The sequence below is a fragment of the Corythoichthys intestinalis genome, chromosome 5 (assembly GCF_030265065.1).
Source record: "Corythoichthys intestinalis isolate RoL2023-P3 chromosome 5, ASM3026506v1, whole genome shotgun sequence".
Taxonomy (NCBI): Eukaryota; Metazoa; Chordata; class Actinopteri; order Syngnathiformes; family Syngnathidae; genus Corythoichthys; species Corythoichthys intestinalis.
The window spans coordinates 61,276,860-61,297,918 of NC_080399.1; the positions used below are offsets into that span (position 1 = coordinate 61,276,860).

General features: G+C 39.6%; 2 protein-coding genes across 17 annotated transcripts in view; one reads left to right on the forward strand and one right to left on the reverse strand.

Annotated features, from left to right (window-relative positions):
- The window catches only part of LOC130915870 (Fanconi anemia group A protein), a 129,452-nt gene that overhangs the window by 72,724 nt on the left and 35,669 nt on the right, over positions 1–21,059 (forward strand). For both annotated transcript variants that reach the window (XM_057836035.1, XM_057836036.1), the window contains exons 25-34: positions 3,623–3,810; positions 3,905–3,995; positions 4,572–4,763; positions 4,941–5,014; positions 5,086–5,214; positions 16,513–16,585; positions 16,657–16,820; positions 16,902–17,007; positions 20,066–20,125; positions 20,198–20,302. In XM_057836035.1, the coding sequence (XP_057692018.1) occupies positions 3,623–3,810; positions 3,905–3,995; positions 4,572–4,763; positions 4,941–5,014; positions 5,086–5,214; positions 16,513–16,585; positions 16,657–16,820; positions 16,902–17,007; positions 20,066–20,125; positions 20,198–20,302 (1,182 nt within the window). The remainder of the gene's footprint in view (positions 1–3,622; positions 3,811–3,904; positions 3,996–4,571; positions 4,764–4,940; positions 5,015–5,085; positions 5,215–16,512; positions 16,586–16,656; positions 16,821–16,901; positions 17,008–20,065; positions 20,126–20,197; positions 20,303–21,059) is intronic.
- Positions 1–21,059, reverse strand: part of LOC130915871 (uncharacterized) — an 83,574-nt gene that overhangs the window by 55,762 nt on the left and 6,753 nt on the right. For 3 of the 15 annotated variants that reach the window (XR_009063188.1, XR_009063187.1, XR_009063186.1), the window contains exon 2: positions 5,123–5,234. The exons of 2 other annotated variants lie outside the window; for them this stretch is intronic. The gene's annotated coding sequence lies outside the window, so the exon portion shown is untranslated. Of the gene's footprint in view, positions 1–180; positions 5,235–21,059 lie in introns of all 15 variants that reach the window. 10 more of the 15 variants (XR_009063183.1, XR_009063180.1, XR_009063179.1 and 7 more) reach the window with 7 other exon arrangements.

Sequence of the window (21,059 nt, forward strand, 5' to 3'; positions counted from 1 at the left end):
AAAAAACATTTTTTTTTTCAAAATTATTAGATTAGCTGACTAATCGTAAAAATAGTCGGTTGACTAATCGGGAGAAAATTAGTCGTTTGGGACAGCCCTAAACTCAATTACTTTTTGGGAGAAGTAATTTGTAGCTGTAATTAATTACTTTTTTAAAGTAAGATTAATAACATTGATTACCAACAGTAACCTTGGAAACGGTGGTCCCAGCTCTTTTCAGGTCATTGACCAACTCCTGTCGTGTAGTTCTGGGCTGATTCTTCACCTTTTTTTGTCTATGGCAGAAAACACTCAGGTCATTTGAAAATCTGCTCTGAGACCCCCAGTTTGGCCAGATTTCAAAATTGTCCTATATGCATGAGTGATACATCATTGGAAAGCTTAAGCTACCTCAATTTTCTGGGGGACGAAAAATTTTGAACATGAGTGGATTTAAAAAAAAAAAAAAAAAAAAAAAAAGACTTTTAACAGCAAAACCCTAACTGGAGGTGAGAGCATGAGAGAGCAGAATTAAAGACGCTATGATTTAACGAGATATTATTGCGTACTTACCTTGTTTCGATCCAAAAACTCCATGTCGCATGTATCACCAAGTGTCAAGACACTCCTGTGAATGGCCACAGCAGGATTTTTGGGGGATTTTATTGGTGAAACATGGTAATATAACAAGGGTCGCGGTGCAGAAATCGAAGACATCAAGGAGAGGTAGAGATGTTCTTTTTCATATATTTACCCTTTTAAAGGTTTTTTTTCCCCAATTTTTTTTGTTGGGATCGGTTATGTGTCATCTAGCGTATCGGAGAAAATGCGACAGTAACAAAAAAATACAATTAAAGCGATAGTTATGAGGTAGATCGATATTTGTGAGTTTTTTACAGACGCCATTTTTTCCATTGTGGCGTAATTTGTTTAAAAGTTTAAAATATGCGAGTGAATAACTTTTTAAAGTTGTTTTTTTAACTAAATATTAGACCTCAGTCAATGATTCTAAGCTAAAAGTGACAGACATTTTGGATAATAAATACAATTACTTACCTTCGTTTTATGGCTAAGCAAAAGCGGTTGCGCGACGTCTGTAAACTGGGGTTTCCAGCGTAAAACGGACAAATTATAAATAGTTCGGGGACTTAATGCCCCATGAATCTGCTATGGCAGCATATAGACCCTACTCACATGACGTCACAACCACGCCCCCGCGCCATATTGTCCGTCAACTCGTCACTGTTGATGCATTACCGCTACGTAAATTCCTCCTATTATGGCGTGTTTTTCTGCTCGTTAACATTAATAATCAAAATGGTGAAGGCGTGTGTGGCGGTCGGTTGCAATAACAGAGAAAATAGACAGAGAGACTTGAAGTTCTACCGGATTCCGAGAGACCCGGAGAGGAGAGCGAGATGGGCTGCTGCAATTCGACGAGAAAACTGGGCTCCAAACGATTACCACAGATTATGTAGTAGTCATTTTATATCTGGTAAAATGCGTTAAATGTATATTTAGAGGGTTTTGGGCTGACAACCACAATTAAGATCATTGCTAGGCTAATCGCCACTCGTCACTGTTGATGCATTACCGCTACGTAAATTCCTCCTATTATGGCGTGTTTTTCTGCTCGTTAACATTAATAATCAAAATGGTGAAGGCGTGTGTGGCGGTCGGTTGCAATAACAGAGAAAATAGACAGAGAGACTTGAAGTTCTACCGGATTCCGAGAGACCCGGAGAGGAGAGCGAGATGGGCTGCTGCAATTCGACGAGAAAACTGGGCTCCAAACGATTACCACAGATTATGTAGTAGTCATTTTATATCTGGTAAAATGCGTTAAATGTATATTTAGAGGGTTTTGGGCTGACAACCACAATTAAGATCATTCCTAGGCTAATCGCCGACAACATACACTCAGACGTTGTGAATGAAATACCTGAAAATATGTAATTATAAGGGGATAATAAGAAGAGGTGTGCAAAATTTCCGAATCTTAGATTATTCGCGATTCGGCCGTGGAAGATTCGAGAACGATTCACAAACATCCAAATTCCGAATATTGAAATATGCGAAGTAAAGCGGAAGTATACAACACTCAGCGCGCCGCGCGGTCTTCGGGACGGAACGGAGCGAGAGTAGCTAAACATCATGCTTCCCATTACCCGGCCCCTCGGGTAATGCCAATGCTCAACTCACAGCTCTAGCTCAACTCATGCAACGAGATAAAAAAACACAACAACATACCTGACTGCTGCCGAAAAGCTGTACATCCATATAATGTTAAGGTGGATATCATTTATATAGGACTAGATGCTATATAGATTTGGTAGTGTTAGCAGCACATCTACGGCCGCCATCTTAAAGCAGTACACTTCCCTGCAAGGCTGTTGTAGCGAACCTTCCAAGCAAACCTAATTAACTTTTTATCTAAAATACTCCTAAATCGGTAAAATATTGACTTGAATCTATCTTTAAAATAGTTTTAAAACTTTCACATGTCGAAAGTAGACAAAAGGGAAATTATGGAATAACGGGAGCAATTTTTACAAATTTAACGGTTTATTCACAACATTAAATTAATTGAATGTAGTTTAAAGCTGCTGATACAGAATGGGGACTGGAGTTTTTTATTTAATGTTATTTATGTATATTTGTTTACCATTTACTGCTATATGTTAACTTGATACTGAAATAGTAGTGTGGTTTAGCCTGAGAGTATTTTTGAACAATTTTGGAACTAATGTACAAAACATTTTTTTTAAAAAAAGAGAGAAAAAAAAAGGAGGGGGGTGCATCAATAATCGTTTTATAATCGAATCGGAGCCTCTGAATCGTAATCGTAATCAAATCGTTAGGTGCCCAAAGATTCCCAGCTCTAATAATAAGACAGTTGTCATACAATTAATTTACAATTTCACTATTGAGGTCAAAAGCCAAAAAAGAAATTCAACTAGGGACAATCTGGAGTAGTGCTATCGCACTTCATATTTATTACATATTATATATGTATGTAGTGAGAGTGCTATTGCTAAACCATATAAACATTAAAAGCCCTAGCTCCATTGACAAATGACATGAAATACATTAGACTTGACAGTGGATGACAGTGCAAGAACAAAAGATTTTGAATTGAAAATTTCGTAACTCACCTTCCCGAGCACAAGATAGATTCCTGCCGAATTTTTGTGGACGAGGACCTGTTTCACCCAACCAGCAACGAAGTATCTATAAGCCTCCAAGCGCTTAAAGTTTTTCAAACTTTCGTGAGAATAGCCTGATTTTGTGTGGACAAGATAGTTGTAAATATCAGGGTAGCAGATGTCAGGCAGAGACGGCGAAGACAGCTGGTCGAAAAACATCGATTTAGGCATCAAATATGGATCTGGCGAATGGATAAACTGAAGGGATGTGGGAGGAAACTGGAGTTCCCGGAGGAAACCCACGCAGGCACGGGGAGAACATGCAAACTCCACACAGGAAGACCGAAGCCCTGGATTGAACCCTTGATCTCAGAACTGTAGGCAAACGTGCACATTGTTAGAACTTAATGTTGTCTATGTGTTAAAATGTAATTCGCTTTTCAATGTTTTTAGTATATCCTATGTATTATTTGTTTGATAGAATTTTCTGTTTTTAGGGTTCCATGTTGAGTGGCCCACAAGTGATTGGGCTAGCTGCTCTAGTGGTCCATCTCCATGCCTCCATGTTCCAAAGTCATGTTGTGCAGCTGATTTCCCTGAGACAGCCCAAACCAGTGTCTGTCTCCGAGGCTCTTTGCTCAGCACTGGTCTGCAACACGGATACTCGCATGCGATTCTGTTTTAGGTGGAGTATTAGCACGATATACAATACAGTCAAATATTTAATTTGTCATCCATGATTGCTTGTCAAGTATATTTTGAAATGACTCTTCATTCAGGTTTTGTGTGGCTGCCATATGCTATTGGATCTGTAGGGGGGACTTAATGCCTCAAAAGGAAGACATGACTCCCAGCTGCATTTATAAGAAGGCATGTTTTCATCATCATTCTTCAGTCATTTTTTTTAAGTTTTTGGGGTGGGGACATTTGATCGCAACTTTACACAGAGCTTATATACTAACCCCTTGTTTTTCGCAGTTTGTGGGGACCAAAACCCCCTGCAAAAAGTGGAAAAATGGCAAAGTTGGATTTAAAAATAAATATAATAATAATTCAAGCGAGCATGTTGCGAGGATGTGATGCTTCATTAGAGGGTACAAAACAAACTTCCCGCGGAGATGTTGGAAGGCCACAGCGTGGCACCCGAGCCCCCAGAGTGCCAAAACATGCACGACCGGCTAATCGAAAGCACGTGCAATTCGCCGACACGCTTAGCGAGGCGATGGCCAGCAGGAATGCCGTCTGGCAGTCAACAGCGATGAAATAGAGCTAAATACACCACTTAAAAAAAAAAAAATCCATTACAAATCACTCAAATAAATCATCGATGCTAGTAAATTCCATTCGAAGCTTTTTTCTAATTGAATTACTTGATGTGACCGATTCATCGTTGCGGCACCACTTTATATTGTTTTGACACCAGCTTTGCATTTTTACCCATTTCAGCTTCAGTACCTCATTCCAAGACTCTTGCCTGAGGCCAGAATTGCGGTTTTTGATGGTAAAGAGAATGAGAACCTGAACAGCAGTGCGCTCTGGAGCAATGTCATAGATACCACTAGCAAATGGAAGAAGACAGCTTTGTATCTTTGGAAACATTCTGCTTTCAATCGGTTACGGCGAGAGCCACAATATCAGGTAACATGCCTGCTTCGTTTGTTTAGGTTTTTAAAACATTGGATGTGATGGTAGATGTCGTGTCGTCTGAATTTACTGGAACTATTGTTCTTGATATGTAATTGTATTTATTTATTAATGATATTTTAGGATTTACATGTTTGAATATGTACAAGGTTATCCATCTCCCGTGTCTAGTTATTCTTTACAGAATGGCTGGCAAATGAACTCCAAGTTGACAGAAGTAAAGATGCACTTTCTGATTCTGAACGGTAATTTCAAGTTGCTGATACACATCCATATGACATACATTCAAGAATACCTAATGGCATTTGTGCTTTAGGCTGGAGTATCATGAGTGGGCCTGTATGCAACTCTACCTGACTCGTCCAGACGATCAGGGCGGCTGCGGTGGAAGCCTGCTGAGTCTCTCCTCTCATCTCATCAATGCAATCATGGACCAGCAGCAAAGGTTGTTGTGAATGCCTCACACTGAAAAGAAATCCTTTAGTTGGGTGTCAGAAAACTAGTGACAAAACTGTGTATACATTACGTTGTGGAGAAACCACACTCGTAATTTTCACTACGTGCACATTGGTATACATTAGAATATTTAAATACCTTTTTGACAAAGAGAGATTTCAAAATGTTATTCCATATGAGCCATAGGCTATGTATGTATGTAGATATACAACCTCTAGCAAAAAGTATGGAATCACCAGTTTCGGACGAGCACTCACTCAGACATTTCATCATGTGGAACAAACACAGATAGAAAGCTTGAAAAAATAAAGAATTACGGTAATTCAAAAGTGCAGCTCTTTAGCATTCAGAAACACTAAAAGAAATGAATAAAAACTTTGTGGTGCTCAGTAAATGTTAATTTTATAGAGCAAGTGCAGGGAGATATATATGGAATCACTGCATTCTGAGGGAAAAAAATATGGAATCATGAGAAACAAACAAAGAAATAACAATCAAAACACATCTTGAGTATTTAGTAGCACCGCCTCTGGCTTTTATGACAGTGTGCAGACTCTGAGGCATGGACTTGGTGAGTATTCTTCATCAGTTTGGTGCCAACTCTCTTTGAATGTAGTTGCCAGATCATCCTTGCAGGTCGGAGCCTTGCTGTGGACCATTTTTTTCAGGTTTTTAATAGTTTATTTGTGATCAAAAAATCAAAATCTACTGTGACGCCACCAAAACCAAACCAAAACAGCCTTCTCACTCGAGCCACTCCGCCTCTCAATACAGTCAGACATGCGGTGCATTAAAGGACAGCCCCCCCCCCCCCCCCCCCCCCCCAAAAAAAAAAAAAAAAAAAAACCTGTCAGCACATCAACATTAAAACCTGAAGCATTCATGCAAGCCGATTTGTTACATTTCTGACCTTAGTCAGTTGTTTGGTTTTGCGAACTTCTACTGTTGGCGATGCAGGATCTGTGTCTCTGGTCTGAATACAGCATAAGTCTTAAAAGATATTCGTCAGTGTCCCTCTTTCGCCATTATTTTTATTATGTCAGAAAGATTTGTATTATTTTAAACTTTGTTTCCATACATTGCTGTTTTTGTCAACAATGGCAATTACAAAAATATTTTGTCGATGACCCATTTTTTCATGACAATGACGAGATGATGACAAGCAGTGGCGGTCTTGGCAATTTTGGGGCCTAAGGCAAACATATCCAGGGGCCCTTTTCTTGGGTCAGAGGTTAAAAACGTAAGAAGGGTGTGGAGAAAATATGTTCCTTCCTTATGTTCTTAAACGACAAATTTTCTCCTGATTAGTCAGCCGACTAGTTTTACGATTAGTCGACTAATCTAATAATTTTCTTTTTTTTTTTTTTTACTAATTTAGCAATGACATTTTGGTCGATGCTTATTAATTCACAAAACCATTTTGGAACACTTAAATTCTTTATTAAAGTACAAATAATCATGTAAATAACAATAATTAATCACAAATAAACAATGAGGTTAAATGATAGCATTTACTAGTGCAAAAGAATGGAAAGTAAACAGATTCAGAACACTGACTTTGCCTGTCCAACATTATTCATGTCCAACATTATTCAAAACAATTCTTTAAAAAAAAATTCTAGCATTATTATTATAGTAAACTACTATATAAAGTATAATAGTAGTATATTAATTTCAATAATTATTCATTGGCAGTCATATTTGTCATAAAAAGTTTCATTTGAAAGCTATTCTTAGTGTAGAATTTGTATTCTGTTGTATTTACTCTAAATATTATAATGAAAGCTATTCTTAGTGTAGGATATGTATTCTGTAGTATTTACTCTACATATAATTATATTCTGATGTATGTGGGATTAACTCCAAAAACCGTTATTTATATGACGAACATGACGTGCTTTTATTTTGAAATGTTCACCGGAGGTACGTTCGCTAAACTGCTCACCGAAAGCTTTACACGCCACAAAAAAAAAAAAAAAACATTCTTCGTCATTGCTTGTGGTGTCACTAATAGATTTTATTTTTTTTTTTCATTATTGTATGACTGAGTGGAACTGTACTGCTTTGTTTCTCCGCAGGGTGTGCTGGCTTGTATTTTATGTTCGGTGTGAAGAAGAAGAAAGTTAAAAGAGGCATTAGCGTCCTGTTCTCAACTTCTCTCTCACTGCACTTTGGCCCTCATGGAGAGCACGTTCGCTCATCTGTTCGAAATAAATGATCGCAGACGTGCAAAGTAGCAAGTGAGCTGTAAAAATAGCAAGCTTAGTGGCGTGAAAAACGCGGGAGAGCTAAGTGAAGCTAACGAACAATTAAGCGGAGCTAAGCGATGCTAAACGGAGCTAAGCGAAGCTAAACGGCGCTAAATGAAGCTAAGCGACTGATACTCAGTCCGTCGTCATGGAACAGTCCATTTTAGTGCGTGTGTGTAGGGGAGAGATAATATAAATGCAGCATTCAAATGGCTTTCTTTTCTGTTTTGTTATTTGTTTGTTTGGTATGCTGACATAATTATTAAAGATGTCCCGATCGGATGCCGATTGATCGGGTCTGATCACGTCATTTTCAAAGTATCAGAATCGGCAAAAAAATATCGGACATGCCTTTTTAAAATATATATATATTTATTAATTAAATCGTTTTCTAATTGTATTTAATGTTACAGACAAAATGTCTTACACTCATCCAGAGTCTTTAGTTTTGGCTTAAAGTAAGGCTATCAAATTTGTTGCGTTAATGGCATTCATTTTATTTTAAATTAATCACGTTAAAAATATTTTAGGTAAATAATGCATGCGCTGCACGACCCACTTTGTCACACATTGTCGCGTTCAATCTATAATGGCGCCGTCTTACCTAAATATAGAGCTAAAAGGCAGCGTATAATGAGTAGTGAATTTTGGCAGCCTTTGGAGCCTTGTTTTAATTGGCTAAAGCCTTACAATCCCTCTCTTAACAATTAGAAATATCGTGGGAAGCAATGTGGGGAAGAAATGTAATAGTTGATCTTTTTCTTAACACCCTACGTTATTTCCCAACGCAGGGAAGATATATCAATTGGTGCCACTATGCACAGTCATGGTTGCACTTCCCATCATGCATTTGGGCAGAACAGTTAAATGGCTACAGTATCATTTACTGAAAGCTCAATAAATACACTAGATGGCAGTATTTAGTCACAATATACAAAGTCACATTCATCTTTTATGAATTACAAGTCTTTTTTTCCGTGAATCCCTCTCACAGAAAGAATGTTAATGATGTAAATGCCATCTTGAGGATTTATTGTCATAATAAACAAGTACAGTACTGTATATTGAATGTATATATTCGTCCGAGTTTTATTCATTTTTTTCTTAATGCATTGCCAAAATGTATATGATCGGGGGAAATTATCGGGAATGATTGGAATTGAATCGGGAGCAAAAAAAAAAAGCAATCAGATCGGGAAATATAGGGATCGGCAGATACTCAAACTAAAACGATCAGGATCAGATCGGGAGCAAAAAAACATGATCGGAACAACCCTAATAATTATACATGACGAATAGTTGGGGGTGCTGCTGGTTCCGGTGGCCCAAGCCCTTGCTCGTTGGGGCAAGGGCAGCTGGTTGGGGGCCCCCTACTGGTTGGGGGCCCTAGGGCGATCACCTACTTCGCCTGAATAGAAGATCCGCCTATGATGACGAGCTAAAAACGTGTCTTGGGAAACTAAATATAACAAGACGAAAGCGCAACCAGATAAAAATGTGGCATAGTGTCCGTCAAATGTTCACAATGTGTGAAATTTTCATGTACGTAGTTAGCAGTGTTGGAGTCATCTCACTCATGTGACATGTCCTGCGCCCCCCTCCCACCCTGACCGTCACCGGTGACTGGTGGTTAACTCATTTACTACCAAAGATGTATAAAAAGGGATGTTCTTCAAGCCAGGCTGCACTCCAGGCTTGCTTGTTATGAAACACATGGTAAGATTTGTTTTCTTGGCAAGAGAGAATATGTAATATTGCTTTAGCCTTGAAAAGGTCTGTGCTGAATGATCATCACACACTAAATGTAACTCAAGGCATTAGAATAGCATTCGCATTAACATTAACTTTAGCATTGCGAGCATCCTCTTAAACCAGTACATATCAAATAGTGGGGTCCCCCCCATGAAGAGCGAAGACAAGTTAATATGACGAAACGTATGTAGCATTTGGGTTTGACTTTTAATACAGTGGGAGAGGAGGAAAGACCAGTCTGTTTACTGTGTTTAAAATTGTTTGCAGTGGACAGCAGCAAGCCAAATCAATTAAGACGTCACTTGAAGACATCAGAACCTCCCACATTCATAAGCCGCTTTTTTTTTTTTTTTTTATCCCAGCGAAAACGTGCCGAATAATGCCAACAATCGTCCCGCTTTGTCAGTGTTACATCAGTAAACCAGCTAGCACTGTTAGCATCACATAAGATGGCGCATCAAGTTGCTCAGTATACAACCACACCTTAGCAAAGGAGCTGATACTGCCTGCAGCAAAAATAAAAACTCCCTCTTTCCAATGACAGTTTTTCTTTGTTCTTTTAAATTTTGTTTTTTCAGTCAAATTGTTTGGCATATTGTCCTCATGAGTTAATGTTGCTCATCAATTTGAATTTATTATTATTTATTGATTTTATTAAATTTTATTTTTCAGTATCAAATGGTCAAAAAATGTACCTTGAATGTATTTTTACAGTTTGGATATGACTTTTTAAAAATTATTATTTCAGGCAAACTGATGCACTTTAAAGCAAAACTAGGTAACTTTTCAACCTTTACAAAATATTTTCATAACATTTGCGATATGTCGACTGACAACTATTTGAATGACACCTCTTTTATATTTTGAGGGGGTCTGTATCGCTTTCACCAGCCGTCATTAACTTTGAGGAGGGTGGCAGGAACCCTGTCACACAAAAAACTACAAATGTGCTGACTGCTTTATGGCATATGTGACTTCCCCCTTTCCCCATCCATTATAAAGACAGAAATTGATGTGAACACAATTCGTGCGAATTTTGCAAAAATGGCAGAGCAACAAAAAGACAAAGTTTTGTCTGTGGAGGAAAAAAAAGGAGGCTACTAGGATACTGAAGAATAAACATTGGCCCAGCTTTCATTTGCTGGCGTGACACAAACCGAACTCGTCAACGCTAAAATGTTCGGATGTGGTGGTGGTGGTGGGGGGGGGGTTAGCCACACTAAGCCACGCAGTTGCTAACCGTCATATGCTATTGTCAGTGTTGTCACGGATTACTTGGAAAAGTAATTTAATTACTGATTACCCCTCAAAAACGTAATCTAGTTACTTTACTGATTACTTTATTACTAAAGTAACTACGTTACTTTAAAAGTAACCTATAAGTTACTTTTTACCAATTTTTCTTCTTTTGCTGCCTCAACATAAAAATGACAACAGAAAAATGTCATCGCATGTAAATTTAATTCTTCACATAAGGCATTTATCTTGGAGTTAGTGGTGGTTTAATTAGTCGATGGAGTTGATTTCAACCACCATTGACTCGCGCTAGCTTAGCCACTTCGGAGCCACAAACTGCACGTAATTTCTTCAAATCAACTCCAACGTCTAATTAAACCCCCCACTACTCCAAGATCAAGTCTAATGTCAAAAATTCTGAACTTCCCCTTTAAAATGAAGACCTAGCTGTTAAAATGTTGTCTATAAAAGTTGTACAGCAATAAAACAAACAACAAAAATTAATGAAATAAACAATCTTACAACGTATTTCATAATGGGCCAAAATCATTTTTCGAACAGATCATGTGACTAACACTTAGAGACCATCCTTTGCTTTGCTTAGCCAAAACTACACCTGAGGAGGCAAGATGGATATTTAGAATTTCTTTAAAACTAAGCTTTCAAACACTACTAACAACAACTGAGCTTGAACCGAGGATTGAACACGAACAGTGTCAAGATGTGTGTGTGTATAATAGTATTGGCCAAAAGTTTGAAGCCTTTGAGGAATGTAGAATATAAAACCTGTTTTCAGTTTAGTGCTGCAACGATTAATCGATTAGCTCGAGTATTCGATTAGAAACAAAAGATTCAAATAAATTTTGCTGCTTCGAATATTCGTTTAAAGTGGCGTTGTAATGGTTTTGAAAGTGTTTGCATTTAGTTGTATTGATTTGGGTGCATACACTGTCCTCTAGTCAGCCTCATTTCACAAGCCGGAATCCAGCTGCTCCCTGTTAAGACCAACATAAGCTTAGTTTTGTGTGAGCTAATTTTTTAAAAATGCATTCATAGTTTCATTTATAGATATATTTAGCCGTTCTTTTGTGGGAATATGTGTCTGAACCATTTGTTAAGAGCATTGAAGGAAAAAAGCATATATATAGCATTTAAGCTAGCAGACTTTTGCTATGTAAATTCGCCAATTGTTCTTCTGTTGTTTATAGATCCTCATTTATTTATTTTTCATACTGTTTGAGGATCAGCTCAGGTATTTTAATTTTTGATGTTCCTTATCCGATTTCTCGATTATTCGAACTAACTAGTTCAATTAATCGACTACTAAAATAATCGATAGCTGCAGCCCTATTTCAGTTATTTCACTTTTTTTTGCCAAGTACATGATTCCACATGTTCATTCATAGTGTTGATGTTGTCAGTGAAAATTTACAATAGTAGTGAAATACTGTATATAAATAGAAAAAAATGATTATCTGTGTCCAAACTTTGGACTTTTGTTTCAGAGTCATCAACATGTTTTGCCCCAGTACCACAAAAGTAAAACTCTGCCTGTGATTGCAAACTCTAATTATAAAATGTGCATAAAGGCTAGTTACAAACTGTCGAAGTGCTGGCTGTCTCGTAACCTGTAGGCTTTGTTTCGAGTTTTGTCTCGTTGTGCTGTAATTGCAAGTGATTCCTTGTTGAATTGGATGTCGAGTTTTTAGCCGTCGACAGTCTTTTTGAGCCAGCGCACAGTTTGCAATCCACGGAGATATTTTTGTCATCTTTACTGGACAGAAATGTGAAGTACTGGCTGTATTTCCAGGGAGCAAATGCAGCCATTTGTGGCATCTCTCCTGCCTTTCACTGTTAGCATTCTGACGAGGTAGCCAGGCTATGTTGTTGATCACCGTGGCAGACATTGCTCACACAGCATGGTAATACACGTGACCCGTTTTTTTGTTTTTCTTTCCGCAATGAGAAAACGTGAGATGTGACGCCACTCCTAAACTCAAGAGCAGTATTTTCAATTAAAATGCTCTTTGTACATGACAACAGTATTCTTCATTCTACGTACATTATGAGGCAACAACAAAATATTAACGCACAGGCACTAAGGAAACTAACTTTAATGAGATTACTGGCTTGGAAAAATGAACGCATTAGATTGCTCGTTACTGAAAGAAAGTAATCAGATTACAGTAACGCGTTACTTAGTAACAACACTGGCTATTGTTTAGCCACAACTGTGGCCTATACTACGAACCGAGTTCAACCTCCCCAGAAGTAATCCAGTTTACCAGCGGGTAACCGGAGTTGACAAAACCTGGTTGTCTAGTTTGTGATAAATCGGTGCTACGACGCTGATTATGAGGTTGATTAGTCGAACCTGTGTCAACCCAGTCAGAGTTACTGCACGTTCACATAAAAGGGGGCGGAGAGCAGAGTCAAACACTACTTGTGACGATGGCACGGGCACCTTACTTCACAGAGGAGGAATGCGCGATGATTAAAATCCACCCTCACCGCGAAATCCAACACCGATTCGGCGAGTTGAGCGCGACGGGTCTGTTGACAGCGAATTTACAGATCATGTGATTTGTGAATGCGTCAATATGCCAGTTTACTTATGTCCATGAAAAGAAATAAAGCCTGCTGTCAGGACAATAAAAGAAGATTTGGTACGTTAACAGTAAGAAATAATTTATCGCGCATCACCACATGAAGCAGGATGATCGTATGTTTAGTCTCCTTGACTGTATGAATACGTATGTTCTTTTTTTTTAGTTTGGGCCTAAAAAATCCAGCTCGACCCGACCCGAGTCCGATCAATCAACTTGATTTGCAGGCCCAAGCCCAACCCTCCCTCCCAAAATTTATGTTATATTTGTGAGGACTCAGGAGAAGAAGAAAATGCGGGGATGCCATGCGTTGTTGCGTAAATTAAAGCCCGTCTTTTGTAACGAATATTCGCTGGCTGACAAGACTGTAAGATGCATATTCAATAAACATTTATATCTTTTATATTTGTGCGTCTGTCCTATCAGTGGATTTGACAATTTAATCTCTTCGAGTTGGCAGAAAAAAACGCAAGTTTTCTCAATGTTTAAATAGTCTACATATTTCTATGATTATTATAAATACATTTACACAACGAAATAACGCTGGAAAGTCCGTTAAATATATTTCTTGTATGAGAGCAAAGCTCCGCATTCGTTTACATTCAGCGATTTCAACAATCAATTTGAAGCGTTTCCATACCCCACTCCGAATCGCACGGCATACAGTGTTCTTACGCAGATATTCAGCATCACCGATGGACTCATGGAATACATATATTGTTCCTGGCAAAAGAGCGCACGGACAGGCACACAAGCTGCGCGGTTGTGAGGGCCTGACTCGGCGGGTTACATTAGTGACGTCCGCCTCGATCAGTTGGCACAGGTAAAGAATTTCCTCACTTGAAAATATGTCTTTCATGGAGAACATCTTCCGGGTACGCCAGCGAATTTTGGTGGTCCCGAAATACCCGTGCCCTCCAGAGAGAGCCCCTCACAATCCGCGCGCCAATGTCGTCCAAGTACGCTGTCATTGTCAGGAGGACACGTCCGCGGAGGGGTGCTGTTTAAATAGAGCGTGGTTAATTGGAATCCTGATGTTAAGCAAGATCTAACTCTGACACGACCAGGTTTGGCGTGTGGCGTGTGTTGCCATGGCAACACTTCTCGGTTCCAACATATCCACCTTTCGTAGTCTCGCATAGCCTCGAACTTACGTCGCACGTGATAAAGTTACTCTCGAAGTTACCCTGCTAAGCCAGAAAACCGGCTTCGTAGTATAGGCCACTGGATTCATTACCTTTTTACTATTCATCCTTTACACAGCCGCTGGAAACGGAAATGTTGTTTAATCCATCTGCCGGCGACAGGGAGATCATGATTTCACGACACTGTGCGGGTGTGCGCTGGTCCTCATGGTGGGAAACAGTCTTCCTTTGGGCAAACACTACCGCTTTTGTCCACTGAAGTTGCTAAAATTGACCGTAAGTTACGAGTGTTGCTTTGTCTTTTCTGTTCCAAACAAAACAATGTTCATAAAGTTATACTTTATTATAAGTTGATCTTTGTTACTTTTTTTCCTTTAATATTGTAAAGGACGCACACAATATTATGCAGAGGTGTACTATTTACAGCAGGGGTGTCCAAACTTTTTGCAAAGGGAGCCAGATTTGGTCTGGTAAAAATGTGGGGGGCCGACCTTGGCTGACGTCCTTTACGTACAACAATATATTTAAGCAAATTTTAGCAAGCCATTCCATGTGTCACATTTGCTTTATTATTTTTTTTTAATTAATAATTTCAACAATCTCACAACTAGCCTTTGTGGCGTTCTCTTTCGACTCGGGCTCTTGCGAAATACTGCCGCTGTAAAATTAAAATAGCTTCAAGTTGCTTCAATTTCTCGCTACGTATCTTCCCTGTAATCTTGTCGTAGATGTCAATGTGTCTTGTTTGGTAATATCGCCTCACATTGAACTCTTTAAAAACAGTGACTGTCTCTTTGCAAATGAGACAGACACAGTTGTTGCGTATTTTAGTGAAGAAATAGTCCAATTTCCACCTATCTTTGAAGTGTCGCAGTGAACTTTCTTTTTTTGTTGTTGATTGTCGCCATTTTAGAAAATTGGGAGTAAAGGGTCACACGGGGTAATGTTGCTTAGAGTGCTGCTGCCTTTTAGTGGGTAAATGAGAAGCAGCATTTAGTGTGTAAACTACTTCATATACTGGTAGCAGTACTGCTGACCAATTTATTAAGTCTGTGTGCGGGCCAGACGTTATTGATTTTATGACAGAGGCTGGGGGCCGGATGAAATTTGACCAAGGGCTGCATTTGGCCCCCGGGCCGGACTTTGGACATGTCTGATTTACAGTGTTGGGAGAGTTGGGGGCGGGCCAACAGAAAATAATTGAGAAGGACTGCATTTTACCAATCAGTCTTAACGATACAGTCAAATAACCAGACGCAGGTTCACAGTCGGAAGTCCTATGATCACGCCGACCTGTTCAATCATGTGGCGTCTTTAAAGCACTATAAAAATTACTAACTGACAAAACTAATTGACAAAGAGTAAATAATACTCCAAGCGCGGATTTGTTTGAACCTTTCTCCAAGTTTTTATTTGGCAGGGATTTATCTGACACCATATACTCCATTTCAGTTCATGGAAGGAAATGTTTTTTCTCCACTAGAGGGCTCGCTTCCTCTTTGCATGGTTAATGTTTCATTTTTCTCGTTTGATTTTGATGATTTTTGTTTATTTTTTGGCCTAATGTGCTTATATAATACGTTATAGCCCAGTGTAATAATAACAGTTCATATATTTAGAAAGAGTAGAGCTGTGCCATTCACAGCTGTGTCTTGACACTCGTTGATCCATGCTATATGGAGTTTTTGGATCGAAACAAGGTAAGTACGCGATAATATCTCGTTAAAATCGTGGCGTCTTCATTTTTGCTCTCGCGTGCTCTCGCCTCCAATTAGGGTTTTGCTGTTTACATTTTTTTTTTTTTTTTTTTTTTTTTAAAACGCCTTCCTGTTCAAAATTTTTGTTCCCCCAGAAAATTGAGATTTTAAGCTTTCCAATGATGTATAACACATTTCGGACAATTTTGAAAGTTGGCCAAATTGAGGGTCTCAGAGCAAACTTCAAGTCACCTGAGTGTTTTCCACCATATATATTTTGAAGGGGGCAAGGTGGGGCGCTACTTCGCGGTTATTCACTTGTCGTGGCGGGTTGTTCCCCATTAACCGCAAAAAACGAGGGATCACTGTACTCACAAAGTTACTTGAATATTGTTTTCACCAGATACTTTTTTACTTGTACTTGAATACATTTTTTGGATGACTACTTTTACTTAACATTATTTTGAAGTCACGCTGCTCTTACTTGAGTAAAATTCTTGAGTAAAACTCTATACAATTGTATTGTATTATTGGTCAGGTGATTACAAGTGTTGCCTTTTAACGTTCTATTGTCCAAAGTGAATGAATATTGTTGTTTACAGGGACCACAGTCATCAAGATCACAGAGTCTCACAAAAAGGAACCTGTCTTCCTGAGATTATCTGTAGATTACAGGTATGGAATAATATGCCATTTCATTCATTTTTAATACCAAAAAAACGTATCATCTTTATGCTTGAACGCAGGAGGTGATCTTTGAGATGGAGTTGTACAACCTTTCAGGTAGTCAACCAAGGAGAATGCATGTATGTGACGTCCTGTTTGAGATTGTGTCTCAGAGGTTTTCCGGCTCAATGAGCTCAACTTCACCACATCTAAACAGTGAATGCACGCTGAACACATGGAACAGGTTGGCTGAAATCCGCCGTGTCGTTTAAGCTCTATCCACGAGATTGTCACCTTTGGAAACCTTGATGTCCCTGTGTCACAGAGTAATGCTGGCTCTCCAATCAATGTCATTTATTAAAGTCAAGGCGGAAGGAGACAGGATGCATCTCGACTGTAAAACGCTTATACAACATGTCAACAGTCATCAGGTGCTTTTCTGCATAATGTTTTATAATGTACAATCAATTATTTTGTGTATTACACACTGGAGAAATACATGCGGTTCATTGTGGTCCATCCACTGGAGAGATGTCATGCACAGAACACTTATTAGTTATATTTGCAGGGCAGGGAAATTTTGTAATGGTCTATAAGAAAAAAAGGTACAATGGTTTAATGTTTGGCTGGCAACCAGTTCAGAATGTACCTTGCAGTGTTGTTTTCTCAACAATTAAGATAATGAAAATAGTTTGTCGACGAATAATTTTTTCATGACGATGACAAGCTAAAAACGTGGCTCAGGAGACTAGAACATAATGAGACGAATGCCAATTTTCGTCCGATGAGGCGACGAGATGAAAATGCAACATCGTTTCTGTGTTCACAATGCGTGACATTTTCACATTGTACGTGGAGTACGTCAGCTTGCATTGTTGCAGTGTTCAGGTCATGTCACTAAGGTGATATATGCTGCGCCTCTTCCTCCTCACCGGAGTTTAGGATGTGTCGCAATCTAGGCTGCTCTCCATCTTGCTTGTTTGGAGAGACGGTAAGATTCGCTTTCTTATCTTGGCAAGAGAGAATATGCAATGTTGCTTTAGCCTTTAAAGTGCCTGTGACAGCATAATAATATCTTAAATAGCATTATTATGTGAATTAGAAACATAATTTGAGACGATTCGACTATATGTACTGTACGTCAATTTGGCAAAGCGCAGATGACAAAAAATAGTCTTTCGCCTGTCATTATAGCGCTCTAGCATCCCCAGCTGGATGATGACGTCAGCAGGGTATTGATTTCATCTGATTTAGAAGTCAGCCCACTGATAGGGAATATTCAGAACGTGGAAAATACAATGGAGAGCAGAAAAATGTCATGATTGTTTTAATCTCTACTCCAATATTTTTACAGGATATTGCTTTTATCTAAGTATTTTTCCCCAATTGCTAAATAAATGGTATGGTCATGACAAATAACAGTCTTGTGCTAAATAGAATATGAAATATTCAAAATGCATTTATTCAGTATTACAGGGCAAAATTACTGCATAATGGGTCAAAACTGCCAACTTTTCTTTCTTTCGGTATTTTATGCCACCGGAGATAGTCCGGCTTTTGTCATTTCCCTGCCCCGGCTTTGGACACTGAGGAAAGAGCGTGACAAACGAGGCGTGACAGATAGCCGACATGCTAACCTGAACCGAGCAGCTTTTCCAAGTCTTATTTTCGCCTTTCAGTAACGAAAAATCAAACAAAACTACCCCGATTCATGTCACACACGGCGGCGGGGTTGATTGTCTTCAACGATTGGCCATTCCCCGGCAGGCTGGCAGTGCTCGTCGCAGGGAATGGACACCGAAAATAGCCCATTCGCGGTTGACAATTCGGCAGACGTCTGAGCGGGTGTATGCCCGTGGCCAAGCCGAGGAAAGCGCATTCTTCGTGGGCACGCGAATAGGACCGAGGTGGTGGAAGTGACCATGGTGTGTGACAAGCTGCTGGTCATCGGCCGAGTGGCCCTCTCGGTGGACAAGGAGCATCGTCATCCACAAAATGCAAGCCGCCTCCTTATTAAAACGTGTGCCATGATCCCAGCATTTGACATAATATAAAACACGTAGCTGACTCACTTCCTCGTCGATCCAGTGGTCCCACAGTTGTCGGGCTCGTTTTGACCATTATCCGTGGTGAACAGGAACTTTCTAAAACCCAAAAAGGCTCACACGCCTCTGGTACATCAACAAAAGCCTGCAGCACATTGGGCTGGCGTGAGGCAAAAATATCAACAGCTTTCAATCTGCAAAATCAGATGAATCCGCAGTCCATTTGCATGCTATAAAGCAATGCTGCATTGTGACATGCTGACCCGGGTCAATCCAGGAAGTCACTTATTTTCATGGCGCGGGATTAAAAAATTGAATATACAAATCGATCGCTTCCACACCCACATCCAAGCGGTCCATTTCTTTCAGGAGCATAAAATACCGCGTGAAATATGAAATAAACATGCTTTTTGCTGTCATAGGCACTTTAAAGGTCTGTGCTAATTGATCATTAGACCCTAAATGTAATCCTAGCGTTAGCTGTGAGTGACGTCATCACTTGAAATTAATATCTATAAGACGATAGCAGCACAAATAAAATATTTTACAACAAAAACAAGTACAAAAATAGTAAACGATTGGCACCATTTCCGGTCCATTTTTCAATAAATGGGCTGCGTATTTGCGTAACGTCATCATTGGAAGTTAATATCTCAAAAACGATAGCAGCACAAATGAAACTTTTTACAGCACAAACGATTGACACCATTTTTAATTGAAATGAGGGGACTGGTTGACCTCAGTTGACCTATGAAAGAATTGTTAATTTCTCAAAAACGATAACAACACAAAAAAGCACAAACGAGTGACATAATTTTTATATAAATTTTTGTCTGATGGGGGCAACTTCACGGAGGTCTGTTGACAGGTATGCAGGGTACATTCTCAATTTGTTGCTAGCCAATCGCAGGACACAGTGAGAAAAATAACCATTCACGCACACTCATACCTGTGAATAACAATCTTAATATACTGTAAACAGTATATATGATTTGGAAAAAATGAGATTTATTTAAAATATTATGAAATGCCTTCCCCCACTGCTGCAAAACACATCCTTGAGGAAATATCTGATTTTTCATTATTATTAGCCTTCAGTATGTTGATTCCTTTAACGTCTTTAACAGCGAGTTTTGCAGTCAGTTTCAAATAAAACCTACTCTGCACTGTACTATTTTTAATAACATTTTTAATGTGCTTACTTCATTTAGAAATAGTATCTTGCAAAAGTGATTTCAGCCCTCACTAACTGTCAGAACGCGGTGGTAATCGAGTAAATCATCTCATTTAGCCTACAACAAAAAGTCCAAGTAAAGCTAAAGCTGAGCTAAATTTGACCCTTTATCAATTACCATTGCAGCAATAACATGAGATTGAATTCAGTACTTGACAACATTATGACTCATGTATGTGATTAATATTTTCTTATTCTTTTTTGTGTTAGAGACGTGCATGCTCACCGAGCGGCTTGTTGTCTTTTGATCTGACCTCACACTTTCTCAGAGTGAGTACAAAATATTCTTGATATCCTGAAGCCTGTCTCCTAGCTCTTAAAGAAAGAGTGTTTTCTCCTTAGAGCAATTTACGTGCTTGTGCACGTTGCAGTAACGTGGCTGAAGAATTCAACAAGACCTGGTCTGAAATAAGTCATCATTGTCCTCTGCTGCTGGTCTCAACAGTAGTAAGTCAAAATCTGCTATGCTTTTCTTATCATGTGGCTTTTTTGAATCACGACCTGAAAAATCCAATAACTCTTCAGACATTTGTTGTGATAAAGAGCTATATAAATAAATGTGATTTGACTTGGTTGAGTCATTACCTTATCGTGGTTGAGGGGTTTGCGTGTCCCAATGATCCTAGGAGCTATGTTGTCCGGGGGCTTTAAGCCCCTGGCAGGGTCACCCATGGCAAACAGGTCTTAGGTGAGGGGCCAGACAAAGCATGGCTCACAAGACCCCTTATGATGAAAAATACTACAGGATTCAAGTTTCCCTTGCCCGGACGAGGGTTACCGGGGCTCCCCACCGGAGTGGGGTGGGGCTCGAAGGCGAGCGTCTGGTGGCCGGGCCTTTTCCCATGGGGTCCGGCCGGGCACAGCCCGAAAAGGCAACGTGGGTCCACCTTCCCATGGGCCAAAGGGGTCGGGTGCGTAGTGATTTGGGCGGCAGCCAAAGTGGGGGCCTTGGCGGTCCAACCCCCGGCTACAGAAGCTAACTCTTGGGACATGGAATGTCACCTCACTGGCGGAGAAGGGGCCCGATGTTGTGGGGCTGTCGTGGCTGACACGCCTCTACAACATTGCGTGGACAGTACCTCTGGATTGGCAGACCAGGGTGGTGGTCCCCTTTTGTAAGAAGGGGGACCGGAGGGTGTGTTCCAATTATAGAGGGATCACACTCCTCAGCCTCCCCGGTAAAGTCTGTTCAGGGGTGTTGGAG